The 16,545-nt window shown below is 42.7% G+C and overlaps 1 protein-coding gene across 2 annotated transcripts in view; it reads left to right on the top strand.

The window, feature by feature from the left end:
- Positions 1 to 16,545, top strand: part of LOC123994902 (titin-like) — a 35,978-nt gene that overhangs the window by 14,847 nt on the left and 4,586 nt on the right. For both annotated transcript variants that reach the window (XM_046297993.1, XM_046297994.1), the window contains exons 10-15: positions 549 to 715; positions 793 to 854; positions 940 to 5,878; positions 6,402 to 6,952; positions 9,908 to 10,127; positions 10,646 to 10,856. In XM_046297993.1, the coding sequence (XP_046153949.1) occupies positions 549 to 715; positions 793 to 854; positions 940 to 5,878; positions 6,402 to 6,952; positions 9,908 to 10,127; positions 10,646 to 10,856 (6,150 nt within the window). The remainder of the gene's footprint in view (positions 1 to 548; positions 716 to 792; positions 855 to 939; positions 5,879 to 6,401; positions 6,953 to 9,907; positions 10,128 to 10,645; positions 10,857 to 16,545) is intronic.

Here is a 16,545-nt window from a genome sequence, read left to right as displayed (position 1 = left end):
ATGTAAGTAGTACAATACAAAGCCCTGTGTGAATAGAATAATTGCGGAGTTGCTCCCTCCCTAATTTGCGGGCCCTGTGGTGGCCAGTGCTGTCACATGCAATAACATCCATGCCAGTTAGTGGCTCGAGCCGCTTCACTAATCTGATAAAGGATACACAACTCTTTCGACCTTGGCATCTTCACTGTTCACAAAAACAAAAAGGAAAGAAATTGATGTATCAACATTGATGTATCATTGCTATTAATCCCATTGAACTAATATGTTTACCCTCCAGCTTCCGCATTGACAGAGCTGAATATTGATACATTTTTGATAGTGTCATTCAAATCTGCAAGAAAAAAGTGGTTGATTTCCATGCTCTGCCTTTCAAGTACACTACTTTTCAATTGATCTTGTATCTTGACTCTCCAATTCTTAAACCTCCCAGGGGATTGCTTTGTTTTTAGTTGATTTAGTTAATTGCTTAAAGTGTGTATATATCTGTATAATACAGTAATCACTAACTACTCTTATTTTCTCTCATACAATATATTCTTCTTTTTCAGACCTGGAGGAGTGACAGTGCACTATTCTCTGGTCTTTCAGACAATTTCAGAGGATGACACAGGGACTCCAGTGTCAGCTGTGCCCAGCCTGCGGGAAATGGTGGCCAAGGCTTTGAGTGAAGAGGCCTCTCTGCCAGTGGATCTACAGTCATTAAACTTTGAACCAGGTAGCCAAATCACTGTGAATAAGTTGTTATATTTGTGAAATACATGTTTTGCATCGTTGTTGTACGTCTTTCCACAGTAAAAGGGATTCCACCAACTACAACACCAGTTGAGGAAGCTGTTGAGGAAACGATTGAAGATGTAAGTACTGGCTTATTAATCTAGACCAATGGTAAAATACCATACTTTGCATCAACATGCCTTTTTTTGTCTGTTTCATCAACAGTCCATTGAGCCAGCTTTCCACAACGATCTGGACATATCCACAGATGAGCCAGAGATTGCCATGGAGAAGCCTCGTCTGGATGTTCCACTTGGCCCTGTGGAAAAGGAAAATGCGCTCATCACCTTCCTGGACTCTACAGATATTCCAGAAAAACAAGAAGAAGCAGCACCACCAGAGAGAGGAGATGTGCCCTACATCTACAAGGACACTAGTGATGAATTAGTGGAGAGTGAATCTGAAGCAACAACTGAACCAGAGGAAGAGGTGCCATTTATCACACACATGATTGAAACCATTCAAGCCATTGATGAGGGAACTGGTGAGCTTGTAAGAGACTATTTCCCAACCTCTCCTGACGAGGAATACCCTGAGCCACCTTTTGGTAATTTAGTCCCTACTAATGGGTACCCTGTTTTACCCCATGTGGATTTGGATATTACCTCCGCCCATGAAATAAAAAGTATAGAAACTAATTCTCCAGCTAAACTCCTTCCTAACTTGATATCAGAGGAGGAGGCTGTTGTTGAGAAGGAGGCTGAGCCTACTCCGACCACTCAGATTAAGCTTACCACAGTCATTGCCATTGAGGAAGAGGTATCTAACCCTGAATTACCTGTGACGACTCTCTCAGCCATCACAGATCAGCCTGCCACTGAAGCAATAGAGGACTTTGAAGTTGAGGAAGATATTATCCATATTCCGATTGAAGGGGAAGAGGTTGAAGAACCAGAACCTGAGGAAGAGGTAGTTGGGATCTCGGAACCTGAAAAAGTGATAGTTGTGGAACCAGAACCTGAGGAAGAGGTATTTGAGGAACCAGAGCCCAATGAAGATGTAGTTGAAGATCCAGAACCTGAGGCAGATGTAGATGAGGTGATGGTAGTTAAGATCTTTGAACTTGAGGAGGAAGAAGTAGTTGAGAACTCGGAACCTGAGGAAGAAGTAGTTGAAACAGAACCTGAGGAAGAGGTAGTTGAGATCTCGGAACCTGAAAAAGAGGTAGTTGTGGAACCAGAACCTGAGGAAGAGGTATTTGAGGAACCAGAGCCCAATGAAGACTTAGTTGAAGGTCCAGAACCTGAGTCAGACGTAGATGAGGTCTTGGTAGTTAAGGTCTTGGAACCTGAGGAAGAAGTAGTTGAGAACTCGGAACCTGAGGAAGAAGTAGCTGAGGAACCAGAACCTGGTGAAAAGATAAATGAGGTCTCGGAACCTGAAGAAGAGGTAGTTGAGGTCTTGGAACCTGAGGAAGAAGTAGTTGAACCAGAACCTGAGGAAGAGGCAGTTGAGGTCTCGGAACCCGAGGAAGAGGTAGTTAAGGCACCAGAACCTGAGGAAGAGGTAGTTGAGGAACCAGAGGAAGAGGTAGTTGAGGAACCAGAGCCCAATGAAGACGTAGTTGAAGATCCAGAACCTGAGGCAGATGTAGATGAGGTCACGGTAGTTAAGATCTTGGAACTTGAGGAAGAAGTAGTTGAGAACTCGGAACCTGAGGAAGAGGTAGTTGTGGAACCAGAACCTGAGGAAGAGGTATTTGAGGAACCAGAGCCCAATGAAGACTTAGTTGAAGGTCCAGAACCTGAGTCAGACGTAGATGAGGTCTTGGTAGTTAAGGTCTTGGAACCTGAGGAAGAAGTAGTTGAGAACTCGGAACCTGAGGAAGAAGTAGCTGAGGAACCAGAACCTGGTGAAAAGATAAATGAGGTCTCGGAACCTGAAGAAGAGGTAGTTGAGGTCTTGGAACCCGAGGAAGAAGTAGTTGAACCAGAACCTGAGGAAGAGGCAGTTGAGGTCTCGGAACCCGAGGAAGAGGTAGTTAAGGCACCAGAACCTGAGGAAGAGGTAGTTGAGGAACCAGAGGAAGAGGTAGTTGAGGAACCAGAGGAAGAGGTAGTTGAGCTCTTGGAACCTGAGGAAGAGGTAGTTGAGGAACTAGAACCTGAGGAAGAGGTAGTTGAGGAACTAGAACCCGAGGAAGAGGTAGTTGAGGTCTCGGAACCTGAGAAAGAGGTAGTTGTGGAACCAGAAACTGAGGAAGAGGCATTTGAGGGACCAGAGCCTGAGGAAGAAGTAACTGAGGAACCAGAACTTGAGGAAGAGGTAGTTGAAGAACCCGAGGAAGAGGTAGTTGAGCTCTTGGAACCTGAGGAAGAGTTAGTTGAGGAACTAGAACCTGCGGAAGAGGTAGTTGAGGAACTAGAACCCGAGGAAGAGGTAGTTGAGGTCTCGGAACCTGAGAAAGAGGTAGTTGTGGAACCAGAAACTAAGGAAGAGGCATTTGAGGGACCAGAGCCTGAGGAAGAAACAACTGAGGAACCAGAACTTGAGGAAGAGGTAGTTGAAGAACCGGAGCCCAAGGAAGACGCAGTTGAGGAACCAGAACCTGAGGTAGAGGTAGATGAGGTCTTTGTAGTTGAGGTCTTGGAACCTGAGGAAGAAGTAGTTGAGAACTTGGTACCTGAGGAAGATGTAGCTGAGGAAATAGAGCCTGGTGAAAGGGTAGATGAGGTCTCAGAACCCGACGAAGAGGTAGGTGAGGTCTTGGAACCTGAGGAAGAAGTAGTTGAGAACATGGAACCTGAGGAAGAGGTAGCTGAGGAACTAGAGCCTGGTGAAAAGGTAGATGAGGTCTCAGAACCTGATGAAGAGGTAGGTGAGGTCTTGGAACCTGAGGAAGAAGTAGTTGATGAACTTGAACCTGGGGAAGGGGTAGTTGAGTTGTCAGAACCTGAGAAAGAGGTACTTGAGGAATTACAAACTGAGGAAGAGGGTGTTGAGGTCTTGGAACCTGAGAAAGAGGTACTTGAGGAAATAGAACCTGAGGAAGAGGTAGTTGAAGAACCAGAGGAAGAGGTAGTTGAGCTCTTGGAACCTGAGGAAGACGTAGTTGAGGAACTAAAACCTGAGGAAGCGGTAGTTGAGGAACCAAAGCCTGAGGAAATGGTAGTTGAGGAACCAAAGCTTGAGGAAACGGTAGTTGAGGAAGAGGTAGTTGAGGAATTAGAACCTGAGGAAGAGGTAGTTGAAGAACCAGAACCTGAAGAAAATGTAATTGAGGTTTCGGAACATGAGGAAAAAGTAGTTGAGAAAACAGAAGAAGAGGTATTTGAGGAACTAGAACCTGAGGAAGCAGTTGTTGAGGAACTAGAACCTGAGGAAGCGGTTGTTGAGGAACTAGAACCAGAGGAAGAGGTAGTTGAGGAACCAGACCCAGAGGATGAGGTAGTTGCAAAACCAGAACATGAGGAGGAGTTAATTGAGGAATCAGAGCCTGAGGAAGAGGTAGTTGATGAACTAAAACCTGAGGAAGAGGTTGTTGAGGAACCGGTAGTTGAGGAACTAGAACCTGCAGAAGAGGTAGTTGAGGAACTAGAACCTGAGGAAGAGGTTGTTGAGGAACCAGAGCCTGAGGAAGAAGTAGTTGAGGTCTCAGAACCTAAGGAAATGGTAGTTGAGAAACCAGAGGAAGCAGTAGTTGAGGAACCAGAACCTGAGGAAGAGGTAGTTGAAGAACCAGAAACTGAGGAAGAGGTAATTGAGGTCTTGGAACATGAGGAAAAGGTAGTTGATGAATCAGAGGTTGAGGTTGTTGAAGAACCAGCATATGAGGAAGAGGTAATTGAGGAATCAGAGCCTGAGGAAGACATAGTTGAGGAACCAGAGCCTGAGGAAGCGGTAGTTGAGGAACTAGAACCTGTGGAAGAGGTAGTTGAGGAACTAGAACCTGAGGAAGAGGTTGTTGAGGAACCAGAGCCTGAGGAAGAAGTAGTTGAGGTCTCAGAACCTAAGGAAATGGTAGTTGAGAAACCAGAAGAAGCAGTAGTTGAGGAACCAGAACCTGAGGAAGAGGTAGTTGAAGAACCAGAAACTGAGGAAGAGGTAATTGAGGTCTTGGAACATGAGGAAAAGGTAGTTGATGAACCAGAGGTTGAGGTTGTTGAAGAACCAGCATATGAGAAAGAGGTAATTGAGGAATTAGAGCCTGAGGAAGACATAGTTGAGGAACCAGAGCCTGAGGAAGCGGTAGTTGAGGAACTAGAACCTGAGGAAGAGGTTGTTGAGGAACTAGAACCTGAGGAAGCGGTAGTTGAGGAATTAGAACCTAAGGAAGTGGTAGTTGAGAAACTAGAACCTGCGGAAGAGGTAGTTGAGGAACTAGAACCTGAGGAAGAGGTAGTTGAGGAACCAGAGCCTGAGGAAGAGGTAGTTGAGGAACCAAAGCCTGAAGAAGAGGTAGTTGAGGAACCAGAACCAGAGGATGATGTAGTTGAAGAACCAGAATATGAGGAAGAGGTAGTTGAGGGACCAGAGCCTGAGGAAGAGGTAGTTGAGGAACCAAAGCCTGAAGAAGAGGTAGTTGAGGAACCAGAACCAGAGGATGAGGTAGTTGAAGAACAAGAATATGAGGAAGAGGTAATTGAGGCAACAGGACCTGAGGAAGAGGTAGTTGAGGTCTTGGAACCTGAAGAAGAGGAAGTTGAAGAACCAATGCCTGAGGAAGAGGAAGTTCAAGAACCGGAGCCTGAGGAAGAGGTAGTTGAAGACCCAGGACCCGAGGAAGAGGTAGTTGAGGTCTTGGAACCTGAGGAAGAGGAAGTTGAAGAACCAATGCCTAAAGAAGAGGAAGTTGAAGAACCGGAGCCTGAGGAAGAGGAAGTTGAAAATCCAGAACCTGAGGAAGGGGTAGTTGAGGAAACACAGCTTGAGGAAAATATTAGTGAACCACCAGCTGAAGAAATTAAAATCATCCAACCTGTGGATTCTTTAGAGGACACTCTATTTGGAGAGGAAACCTGGAAACCTGATCCTGTTGAAGAGGACAATATTGTCCCAATAGAAGACCAGTCAACTGAGGAGGACATGGAGGAACTGTTGCCTGAATACCACGGGTATGAGGACAGCTATCCTGAGGAAGCTGTTGATACTGTGGAAGAAACAGGTGAGTAATGTAGGTTATAAAGGCTGTTTTTGACCAGTGAAGAACAGATAACAGTCATATATAATTAAATGAATTTTGTTGCTGGAGGAGTGCAGTTGCATCACAACTAATAATTACAGGCCGGTCCAGGGAGGAGATGTATGGTCTATATTTGGGCTGAATGCTGTGCTGCCTGCTGATTAATCTTTTGTCGTGTTTATCATTTTGTATGCAGTATACACAAGGCTTTTGACAATTCATTCATTACCAATGCTTATACCGCTGAGAGATACTTTATCAAATGATGCTGATTGATTTTTATAAAATAAATCAGACAAATATTATTCACTGCAAGCCCCGGCAGAAATGAATGGCTCGCCTGGAACGGTTTCCTTCCAGCAGTCATATAGGGAATGAAGCTCCACATTCAGTATAAAGCAGGATAATGTATTATGTATTGGACAGTTGGCAGGCATTTGCAGTATGGGTAAAACACACTTGTGATGGTTAGTGACTTATTGAAATATCCTCTCCTATTACAAAGATGACACAGCAGAGGTCAGTGACATGGAAGTGGCTCCATTGCCAGAGGAGAGTGAAGAGAAGATAGCAATGATAGCAGAACCCATCCCTGACTCTACGTCAACACCCCCTGCAGAATCTGACACTGTGCCTGTGGTAGATGTAACAGAGTCACCTTCAGAGTTAGAGCTGATGGTGGAGGATACTGAGGAGCCTGGGGTGGTTGTTATCAATGAAGAGGCTGAAGAGGAGGTCGTAGAGGACTCAGAACCTGAGGACGAGCGTGTGCAAGACCTTGCAGACGAACTTGATCAAATGGACCTGGTAAGCACAGAGCCCATTAACCTTCCGGAGGCCAGTGTATACTCATTGGCTCCTGAGGTGCACCCCGTCGAGACCACAGCTTCTCCACCACTGAGATACCTGACCACTCCCTCCATGACCACAGCGAGTAAAGGCAGGGAGCTGGTGGTGTTCTTCAGTCTACGGGTTACTAACATGAGGTTCTCAGATGACCTCTTCAACAAGAGCTCTTCAGAATACAGATCCCTGGAGAACACCTTTTTGGAACTGGTGAGTGAGAATGAAATATGTTCATAAAGGGGGGAATTCCGACCCAAGTTAAGCATGTAAATGGAACATAATTCTCTTTACACGTATTCTGACCTTGAACTTAAGCATGAGAATAGCATTCTATTCATCCACTATTCGTTTGGGGTGGAGATTACGGAAATGAAGGTGTGAAATAAAATAAATGAAGGTGTGGTCGGAAGTGTGTCTACAGATATACTGTATTCTGACCTCGATTTAATTCCCTCACAATCTTTATGCGTGATGAAGCGATGAATGAGGTCGAGCAACCTGCCTGTTCCAAGTGGAATAACATCTACTTTATTGTTTTTCAATAGAAATAACATTCTCCATGCACTGTAATTTACAAATTGATCAGCGCTATTGATAAGAGCTAGGTAAATTAGTAAACTGTTTGGATAAGGGGATTGTAAATATCAACGACAATTGTTTTAGATCTATTTTACCTTATGATCACTGGAGACAAATGTGAAACCAGTCGTACAGTACGGAGGCAAATTGGAACATAACATATCACCTTTTCCACAGGGACATTTATTAAATGCTTTGTAGACCCAAGCTATAGGCTTCTGTAGCCATTAGCAAATGACATTATAACACCAAACCTACTCTGTTGATTTATGATTTGCAGAAACGTTTTAATTATATGTTCGAAATGTTACAATTTGTATTGTGTTAAATATTACCCACTATCGGTAGCCTATCTTTCCTCGGTCACCTTTGTGTGGTTGTTCCTGAGGATCGCTTGCCATAGTGGATCATATTAGGCTAACGTATAACGAGCTGTGCAATCATTTGGCACATGTAGCCTATTTGAATCCTTAGTGGACACAGACCATACGTAGCAGTTTATACCTGGAGATTAGACGGTTGTCATCACAGTTCCGTGATTAGTGAGGATTATTAAGGTAGATTTATAGGACTACCGTTTCACCCCTATTGTACTCTTTTCTCACCTTCCAATATTCAACGGATTGAACAATTGAATATGTCAACTTTCAGGATGAATCGAACTACTGTATTTTTGATTCACCAAGATATTTAGTCTGTAAAGGTTCTCCAAAACTCTTTTTTATTATAATTCATAAATATTTTCCTCACCCTAAATAATATACAAGATCAGACGGACGGTAATGACACAGCCTGGGATCGAACTCCAGGCTGTAGTGACGCCACAACACTGCGATGCAGTGCCTTTTTTAGCAAATGCATCAATTCAGCTATGTTCATTTTTGGAGTGACGTCCATATTTAAAGGCCTGCGTTTTGCATGACTCCTGTTTCCTCGGACTAAACTGACGTGCCCGCTTTAACGTTGAGCGAATTTAGCCACGAGCTATAAGATGGCAGACTTAGCTTTCAGAATAACATACATTGAAATGATGCATCTGATGGGTATATTGTTTGTGAAAGTATATGCAATAGCTAACCTGTCTTCACCTTTCTCTTGAACTTGACATGTTAGATAGGAATACTCCATTAGCTGCCTTTAATGATTGGTTGTAATCATCAACAGATATTTACATCGATTAGATCTACTTATGCACATACGTCGAATAACATGTCTCGCTTTCACGCTGAAACAACTGCACCGTTCCCCTCGGTATACAGTGCAATGACTCAGCTTACAGTTAAATACGTTGCAGAAGATGAGGGCTGCCATGTTGACAACCGAGCACGCAGACACTGGTCTGGTTCCTTTTGACGTGACAAGATGTGGGAGAGAGAAGGAGAGAAGGAGAGAGAGAGAGAGGGAGATGAAATATTTCATATGTCAAACCAATTTTCGTTGTTGCTGTCATTGACCCCGTGGCTTCGTCACTAAAAGCGTGCTGGTAACCCCTCAGCCTCTCCACATGTACAGACTCCAATGGAATCGTTTGTTTGGGCTAATTTCAGGCTTAAAAAATAACGCTATTTGTAAATTGAAGGGCCAGACTCTCTGAGAAGTTAATGGATTTGAAATGGACGGCTCATTGTAAACATATGCACGTTCTGTATGTGGATAAATGAATGATAGAGCCATTATGACCAGCTGCGTCATAATAACATGATACTTCAACACCAAATGCTACACAGAGCCTGATCTGATCTATTCTATCTGCACCCGTAGAGCCTTAACTAGGCAACCTTTAAGGTGTTTCAATTCTTGAGGATATGTATTTTCGAATGATATGGCACTTCACTCACAATTTGTGCATAATTAACATATAATTGCAGAGTGGGTCATGCTCTCTGTTTGTTTAAAATTGTAGCTTTGAATCCCTTTGACAAAACCAAGAAGTGAGAAAAACTATTAGGAAGATTGCTGTGCTGACAACAAAAGTCTGATGAACTGCCAAGCTCCGAGATCTCAACCAGCATCAAAGCTGTCCTAAGTTTTCCTCCAAAGATCAAAAACTATTCAATGTGCTGCCTGCCAGTAACGGTTTTACATTCAATATTTCCAATTGAAAGAAATCACTGAAGGCAAAGTTTTTTTGCCCCCCGGACTTGTCTGATCTATGCTCAGGAGCCGACGAATGACATCCTTTTAAATGGTTTATTCAACTCAGAGGGAAGGTGCTGGCTTCGACCTGGCTTAGACTTGGTTAGACCTGGTTAGACCTCAGACCTGGTATTATCACTTCATGGCTTTGAATAATGGAACACTGCCACACCGGTCACAAGTAGAGGATTTTAGTAAAAGGGCTTTGTTACACTTCAATAGTTTATAAAAACATGGGGAGTAGCGGGTAGAACTATTTGAACTACCACACGGTTATTACGGACAGTGATTAAATGTCACTGTTATGAGAAAGTCATTCAAGTCAGGGAAGGCCAATAATCTCTTTCTATGCCTAAGAGAAAAAAGTGAAACACGTTTAAATGTCAATTGAAAATCATTTGTCCTCAACGCTTTAGTCACTTGTGGCTTTTCTCTTCTGTTTCTGTTCAGCTGCTGCCTTACCTGCAGTCCAATCTAACAGGATTCAAGAAGCTAGAGATTCTTAACTTCAGGAATGGCAGCATTGTGGTCAACAGCAAGATGAAGTTCACCAAGTCAGTGCCATACAACGTGACCCAGGCCGTCCACTGTGTCCTGGAAGACTTCTGCAACGCTGCAGCCATGAGACTCAACATTGAGATTGACAGTCACTCTATGGACATAGAGCCTGGTACGAGATGAGGCCCGGGGTTGTGTCCCAAATGGCACCCTATTCCATATATAGTGCACTACTTTTTCCCATAGGTAGGGCCCTGGTCAAAAGTAGTGCAATACATAGGAATAGTGTGCCATTTCAGACTCAGACCATGTTTCACTGCAGTTGCACTCATTTCAAGATGTTTACAGAACATAACAAATATATTGTAGTAACAGTCTAATGAATGAGAACATTTTGCATGGAGACTTTTACAGCTTCAAAGAATAAAGCAGTTGTATCGTAGACTATAAATTGTTGAGAGTGTAAAATCTATAGAATGCAATGGGTCATCATTGCTAGACTTTTCAATAACTAACGTGCTAAACCTTCAAATTAAATTCAGACAAAAACAGAGGGAAAACCTCATTAAAATTGAACACTTTTGACTACCTCCCTGAGAAAAAAAGGGGGGAAGACAGCGTCACAGCTACTTTGGTATTTCATGGAAACTGATCCTACCATTTCCCTCCTTCCTCATTCTTTTTGAACAGCTGATCAAGCAGATCCCTGTAAGTTCTTGGCGTGCAACGACTTCTCTCACTGTGTGGTGAATCGGTGGTCACGGGAGGCCGAATGTCTCTGTGACCCGGGGTACATGGCTATGGACGGCCTGCCCTGTCAGAGTATCTGTGTCCTGCAGCCGGACTACTGCCAGAACGGGGGCCGTTGTGAGATAGTACCAAGGCTTGGAGCCACTTGCAGGTACCTTTGAATACTTCAACTATCTGAACACATAGGAAGCGTTGCAGTGGGTTTCTATACGTGTACCAAGATTTGTATTAAACCATACATTTCTACAGCTACCTAAATATTCATAATATCCATTGTCATCACTTGTTTCTCTCACCTGTTACGTTGTTCTACTTGTTTATGTTGTTTACTTAAAGTGTTGCGAGGGAAGCAACACAACGTGACAATGTAATAGCACAGTCAACACTACACATACTCTTCTTGAACTGTATATTATGGGCTCTAACCAAGTGTCTTTCACCGCTTTAGATGCCCAATAGGTAAAGTCTGGCACTTTAACGGGGAGCGCTGCACTGAGCTGGTGGCTGTGCCAGTAGACCCCTTCCTGTTCATACACTGCTTTGTGGGCTTCCTGTCCTTTGTTTATGCCGTGATAGCTCTCATGTCATTCATGTACACACAATGTAGACGGACCAGAGAGATAGTGACTTTGGCGTGAGCAAAAGTATTTTCTTCACTGTGTGGATTTGTATGGTACATGTACTTAGCTGTACTATATGTATTCTTACTTCTACACTTGCTAAATATATATATATATATATATATAAATATATATATATATATACACACACACATAGACATATACACTCTGGTTAGAGGTAACATCAATTTTGCTTTGAGAGCAGTAGTCTTAATACTAGTGGACTTCAGTGACGTTATCTTGACGCTATAAGCTCACAGCTCGCAGTCATCCAGACAGCATCATGCTGACACTGGAACCTACAGAAAACATTTCTGTATAATCATTTTTCCCTTCGTATAATTTTGTTTAGACCCGATTAAACATACTCACCTTCTGAAAAAAAAAAAAAGGTTTTATTTTTGGGGATTAAATCTTTAAAGTCACCACCACTCAAATCTTGGTTCTTATTTAACATACACATTCAAAGCTAATCATTATGCCTTTACTGGTATATGCTTAAAGATGTATTTCTGTATGGGGGCAACTTTTTTATATTTATTCTTCAGCAAAGCCCATATGACAAGAATCAGAAACGTCCAAATATCCTTCACTAACTATGCTACCACTTACCTAATCCCTCGACACAGTATAAGTAAAAACAGCGATAAAGTACTTACAGTGACAAAGTCGTGTTCAAGCAAAGGTTAAAGTGTCAGTGGCTTTAGTTCCCCCTCTGATCCAGTTAGTTCCATGTGAGAGCAGCTTTTCTGCTTGTCTGGGGATTTGAGGGCTTCAACCCTACAAGGAACCAGTCAACCCACCCACACAGACCTAGATTTGCCATCTCCCATTAACACAGTGTACATCCAAAATGGCAACCTATTCCGTATATAGTACTAATCTAGCTCCTAGACCAGACAGCACCACAGACAGTCAACAATATCAAGTCTTAGAACATCTAAAAAGTTAATACGTTATTTAGCTTTCCTGTAATCTTATTGTAACTAGTTTAAGATTTCTCCGGTCAAAGATAAAGCAAATCTATTCTATGAAACCATTTTATTTAGACATTTTGAATTTCTTGAGATGCAGCAGTTCGTTTTCAAGGGTGTCCCCCCCCCCCAAATAAGGTAACACTTTACTTAACACCTAGCGTCATAACAGTCATAACAGCTGACATAACCTGTCATATGTTCATGACACATATTTAGACCTGTTGTGACATATAGTACAAGTCAAATGTTTGGACACAACTACTCATTCAAGGGTGTTTATTTATTTTCAATTGTAGAATAATAGTGAAGACATCAAAACTATGAAATGACACATATGGAATCATGTAGTAACCAAAAAAGTGTTAAACAAAATCAAAATCAATTTTACATTTGAGAATCTTCAAAGTAGCCACCCTTTGCCTTAATGACAGCTTTGCACACTCTTGGCATTCTCACAACCAGCTTCATGAGCAAAGCTTTTCCAACTGTCTTGATGGAGTTCCCACATACGCTGAGCACTTGTTGGCTGCTTTTACTTTACTTTGCGGTCCATCTCATCCCAAACGGGGTTGCGGTCGGGTGATTGTGGAGGCCAGGTCATCTGACACAGCATTTCATCACTCTTCTCCTTCGTCAAATAGCCCTTACACAGGCTGGAGGTGCATTTTGGGTCATTGTCTTGTTGAAAAACAAATGATAGTCCCACTAAGCCCTAATCAGATGGGATGGCGTGGTGTATCACTACAGAATGCTGTGGTAGCCATGCTGGTTAAGTGTGCCTTGAAATCTAAATAAATCACTGACAGTGTCACCAGCAAAGCACCCCCACACCATCACACCTCCTCCATGCTTCACGGTAGGAACCACAAATGAGGAGATCATCCGTTCACCTCCTCCGTGTCTCACAAAGACACAGCAGTTGTAACCAAAAATCTCAAATTTGGACACAAGACCAAAAGAACAGATTTACACCGGTCTAATGTTCATTGCTCGTGTTTCTCAGCCCAAGCAAATCTCTTCCTCTTATTGATGTCCTTTAGAAGTGGTATCTTTGCAGCAATTCGACCACGAAGGCCTGATTCAGTCTCCTCTCAACAGTTGATGTTGATGGGTCTGTTACTTGAACTAATTTATTTTGACTGCCATTTGAGGCTGATAACTCTAATGAACTTATCCTCTGCAGAAAAGGTAACTCTGAGTCTTCCTTTCCTGTGGCGGTCCTCATGAGAGCCAGTTTCATCATAGCGATTTATGTTTTTTTGCGACTGCACTTGAAGAAACTTTAACAGTTGACTGCCCTTCATGTCTTAAAGTAATGATGGACTGTTGTTTCCCTTTGCTTATTTGAGCTGTTCTTGCCCTAATATGGACTATCTTCTGTACAGCTCCCCCTCCCTTGTCACAACACAACTGATTGGCTCAAACGCATTAAACTTTTACAAGGCACACCTGTTAATTGATATGCATTCCAGGTGATTTCTCAGGAAGCTGGTTGAGAGGATGCCAAGATGTGTAGAAATGCTGTCAAGGCAAATGGTGGCTACTTTGAAGAATCTCAAATATATTTAGATGTTTTTACTCCACAATTCCGTATGTATTCAATCATTTTGATGTCTTCACTATTATTCCACAATGTAGAAAACAGTAAAATAAAAATGTTTTCACTGGAATGAGTAGATGTGGCCAAACTTTTGACTGGTACTATATATTGTGTTATTTTATGGCTGATTATGACAACATAAGAGTGCCCAAAGAAAACCTACCACTACAAAGCAAAACATTTTATTACATCATAGCCTACTTGTCCACAATTTTTTTACATATATCATTTTCTGAAATTGACTATATTAAGTAATCATTGTAATTGCACACACATTAATGTCAGAGATGCGGCCTCCCGGGAGGCGCAGTGGTTAAGGGCGCTGTACTGCAGCGCCAGCTGTGCCATCAGAGTCCCTGGGTTCGCGCCCAGGCTCTGTCGTAACCGGCCGCGACCAGGATGTCCGTGGGGTGACGCACAATTGGCCTAGCGTCGTCCGGGTTAGGGAGGGCTTGGTCGGTAGGGATGTCCTTGTCTCATCGTGCACCAGCGACTCCTGTGGCGGGCCGGGCGCAGTGAGCGCTAACCAAGGTTGCCAGGTGCACGGTGTACCCTCCGACACGTTGGTGCGGCTGGCTTCCGGGTTGGATGTGCGCTGTGTTAAGAAGCAGTACGGCTGGTTGGGTTGTGTATCGGAGGACGCATGACTTTCAACCTTCGTCTCTCCCGAGCCCGTACAGGAGTTGTAGCGATGAGACAAGATAGTAGCTACTACAACAATTGGATACCATGAAATTGGGGAGAAAAAAGGGGTAAATGTCTTTTTTTTTTAAAGTCAGGGATGCACCTACCCCAATGCTCTGTTGCTGATGACTGAGATGAATACGAAATCATATTGCAGGAGCAGGACAACACACCCTCTTTTATGATTATGATGGTCATAATGCTTCAAGAGTGTCATGAAGTGCATTTTTCTCAGTCTACGTGACACAGGATGGCTATAATGCTTCCTGACAGTGCCATAAAGGTCATTTTCTTAATCCAAGTAAAGTGACAGGATGGTCATTATGAGTCATGACAGTGTCATAAAGTGTATTTTCTACAAGTTATTTAAAATATTTAAAAAACATGACTTCAAAGAACTCATTACAACAACAAAAAATGAGTAAACAAACTTTCAAATGAAAGGAAACTTCTTGGCAGGAAAAAAAGCATTTGAATAAAATGTGGGTTTTGAAACATATGTAGGTGTCATAACCAGCCATAAAATAACGCAATATCACAATGTCTAAATTATATGGGCCATGACAGTGGTATGACCATATAATGACAGGTTAAGACAAGTTGTCAGCTGTTATGTCATGGTTATGACCATGTCATAATGTGTTATGATGCTAGATGTCAAGTATAGTGTTACCCTACAACTAATAAAAACTACTGCTACAACTATGAATAAAACAATGCTAAGTACCTATAATAAGTTTGAAGTCGTAAGTTTACATATACTTAGGTTGGCGTCCTTAAAACCACTCCATACATTTCTTGTTAACAAACTAGTTTTGGCAAATCGGTTAGGACTTCTACTTTGTGCATGACAATCATTTTTCCAACAATTGTTTACAGACAGATTATTTCACTTTATCACAATTCCAGTGGGTCAGAAGTTTACATGCACTATGTTGACTGCCTTTAAACAGCTTGGAAAATTTCAGAAAATGTGTCATGGCCTTAGAAGCTTCCGATAGGCTAATTGACATAATTTGAGTCAATTAGAGGTGTACCTGTGGATGTATTTCAAGGCCTACCTTCAAACTCGGTACCTCTTTGCTTGACACCATGGGAAAATCAAAAGAATTCAGCAAAGACATCAGAATTTATTTGTAGACCTCCACAAGTCTGGTTCATCCTTGGGAGTAATTTCCAAATGCCTAAATGTACCACGTTCATCTGTACAAACAATAGTACGCAAGTATAAACACCATGGGACCACACAGCAGACATACCCCTCAGGAAGGAGACTCGTTGTCTCCTAGAGATGAACGTACTTGTGTGTGAAAAGTGCAAATCAAACCCAGAGCAACCGCAAAGGACCTTGTGAAGATGCTGGAGGAAACAGGTACAAAAGTATATATATCCACAGTAAAACGAGTCCTATATCGACATAACCTTAGAAGGCTGCTCAGCAAGGAAGAAGCCACTGCTCCAAAACCACCATAAAAAACCAGACTACGGTTTGCAACTGCACATGGGGACAAAGATCATACTTTTTGGCCATAATGACCCTCGTTATGTTTGGAGGAAAAGGGGGAGGCTTGCAAGCCAAAGAACATCATCCCAACCGTGAAGCACAGGGGCGCAGCATTATGTTGTGGGGGTGCTTTGCTGCAGGAGGGACTGGTGCACTTCACAAAATAAATGGCTTTATGAGGAAGGAAAATTACGTGGATATATTGAAGCAACATGTCAAGACATCAGTCAGGAAGTTAAAGCTTGGTCGCAAATGGTTCTTCCAAATGAACAATGACCCCCAGCATACTTCCAAAGTCAAGGTATTGGAGTGGCCATCACAAAGCCCTGACCTCAATCCTATAGATGATTTGTGGGCAGAACTGACAAAGCATGTGTGAGCAAGGAGGCCTACAAACCTGACTCAGTTACACCAGCTCTGTCAGGAGGAATGGGCCAAAATTCACCCAACTTGTT

This window comes from Oncorhynchus gorbuscha, linkage group LG14, assembly GCF_021184085.1.
Source record: "Oncorhynchus gorbuscha isolate QuinsamMale2020 ecotype Even-year linkage group LG14, OgorEven_v1.0, whole genome shotgun sequence".
In the NCBI taxonomy this organism is placed as follows: domain Eukaryota; kingdom Metazoa; phylum Chordata; class Actinopteri; order Salmoniformes; family Salmonidae; genus Oncorhynchus; species Oncorhynchus gorbuscha.
This window is presented reverse-complemented; position numbering and strand designations above follow the sequence as displayed.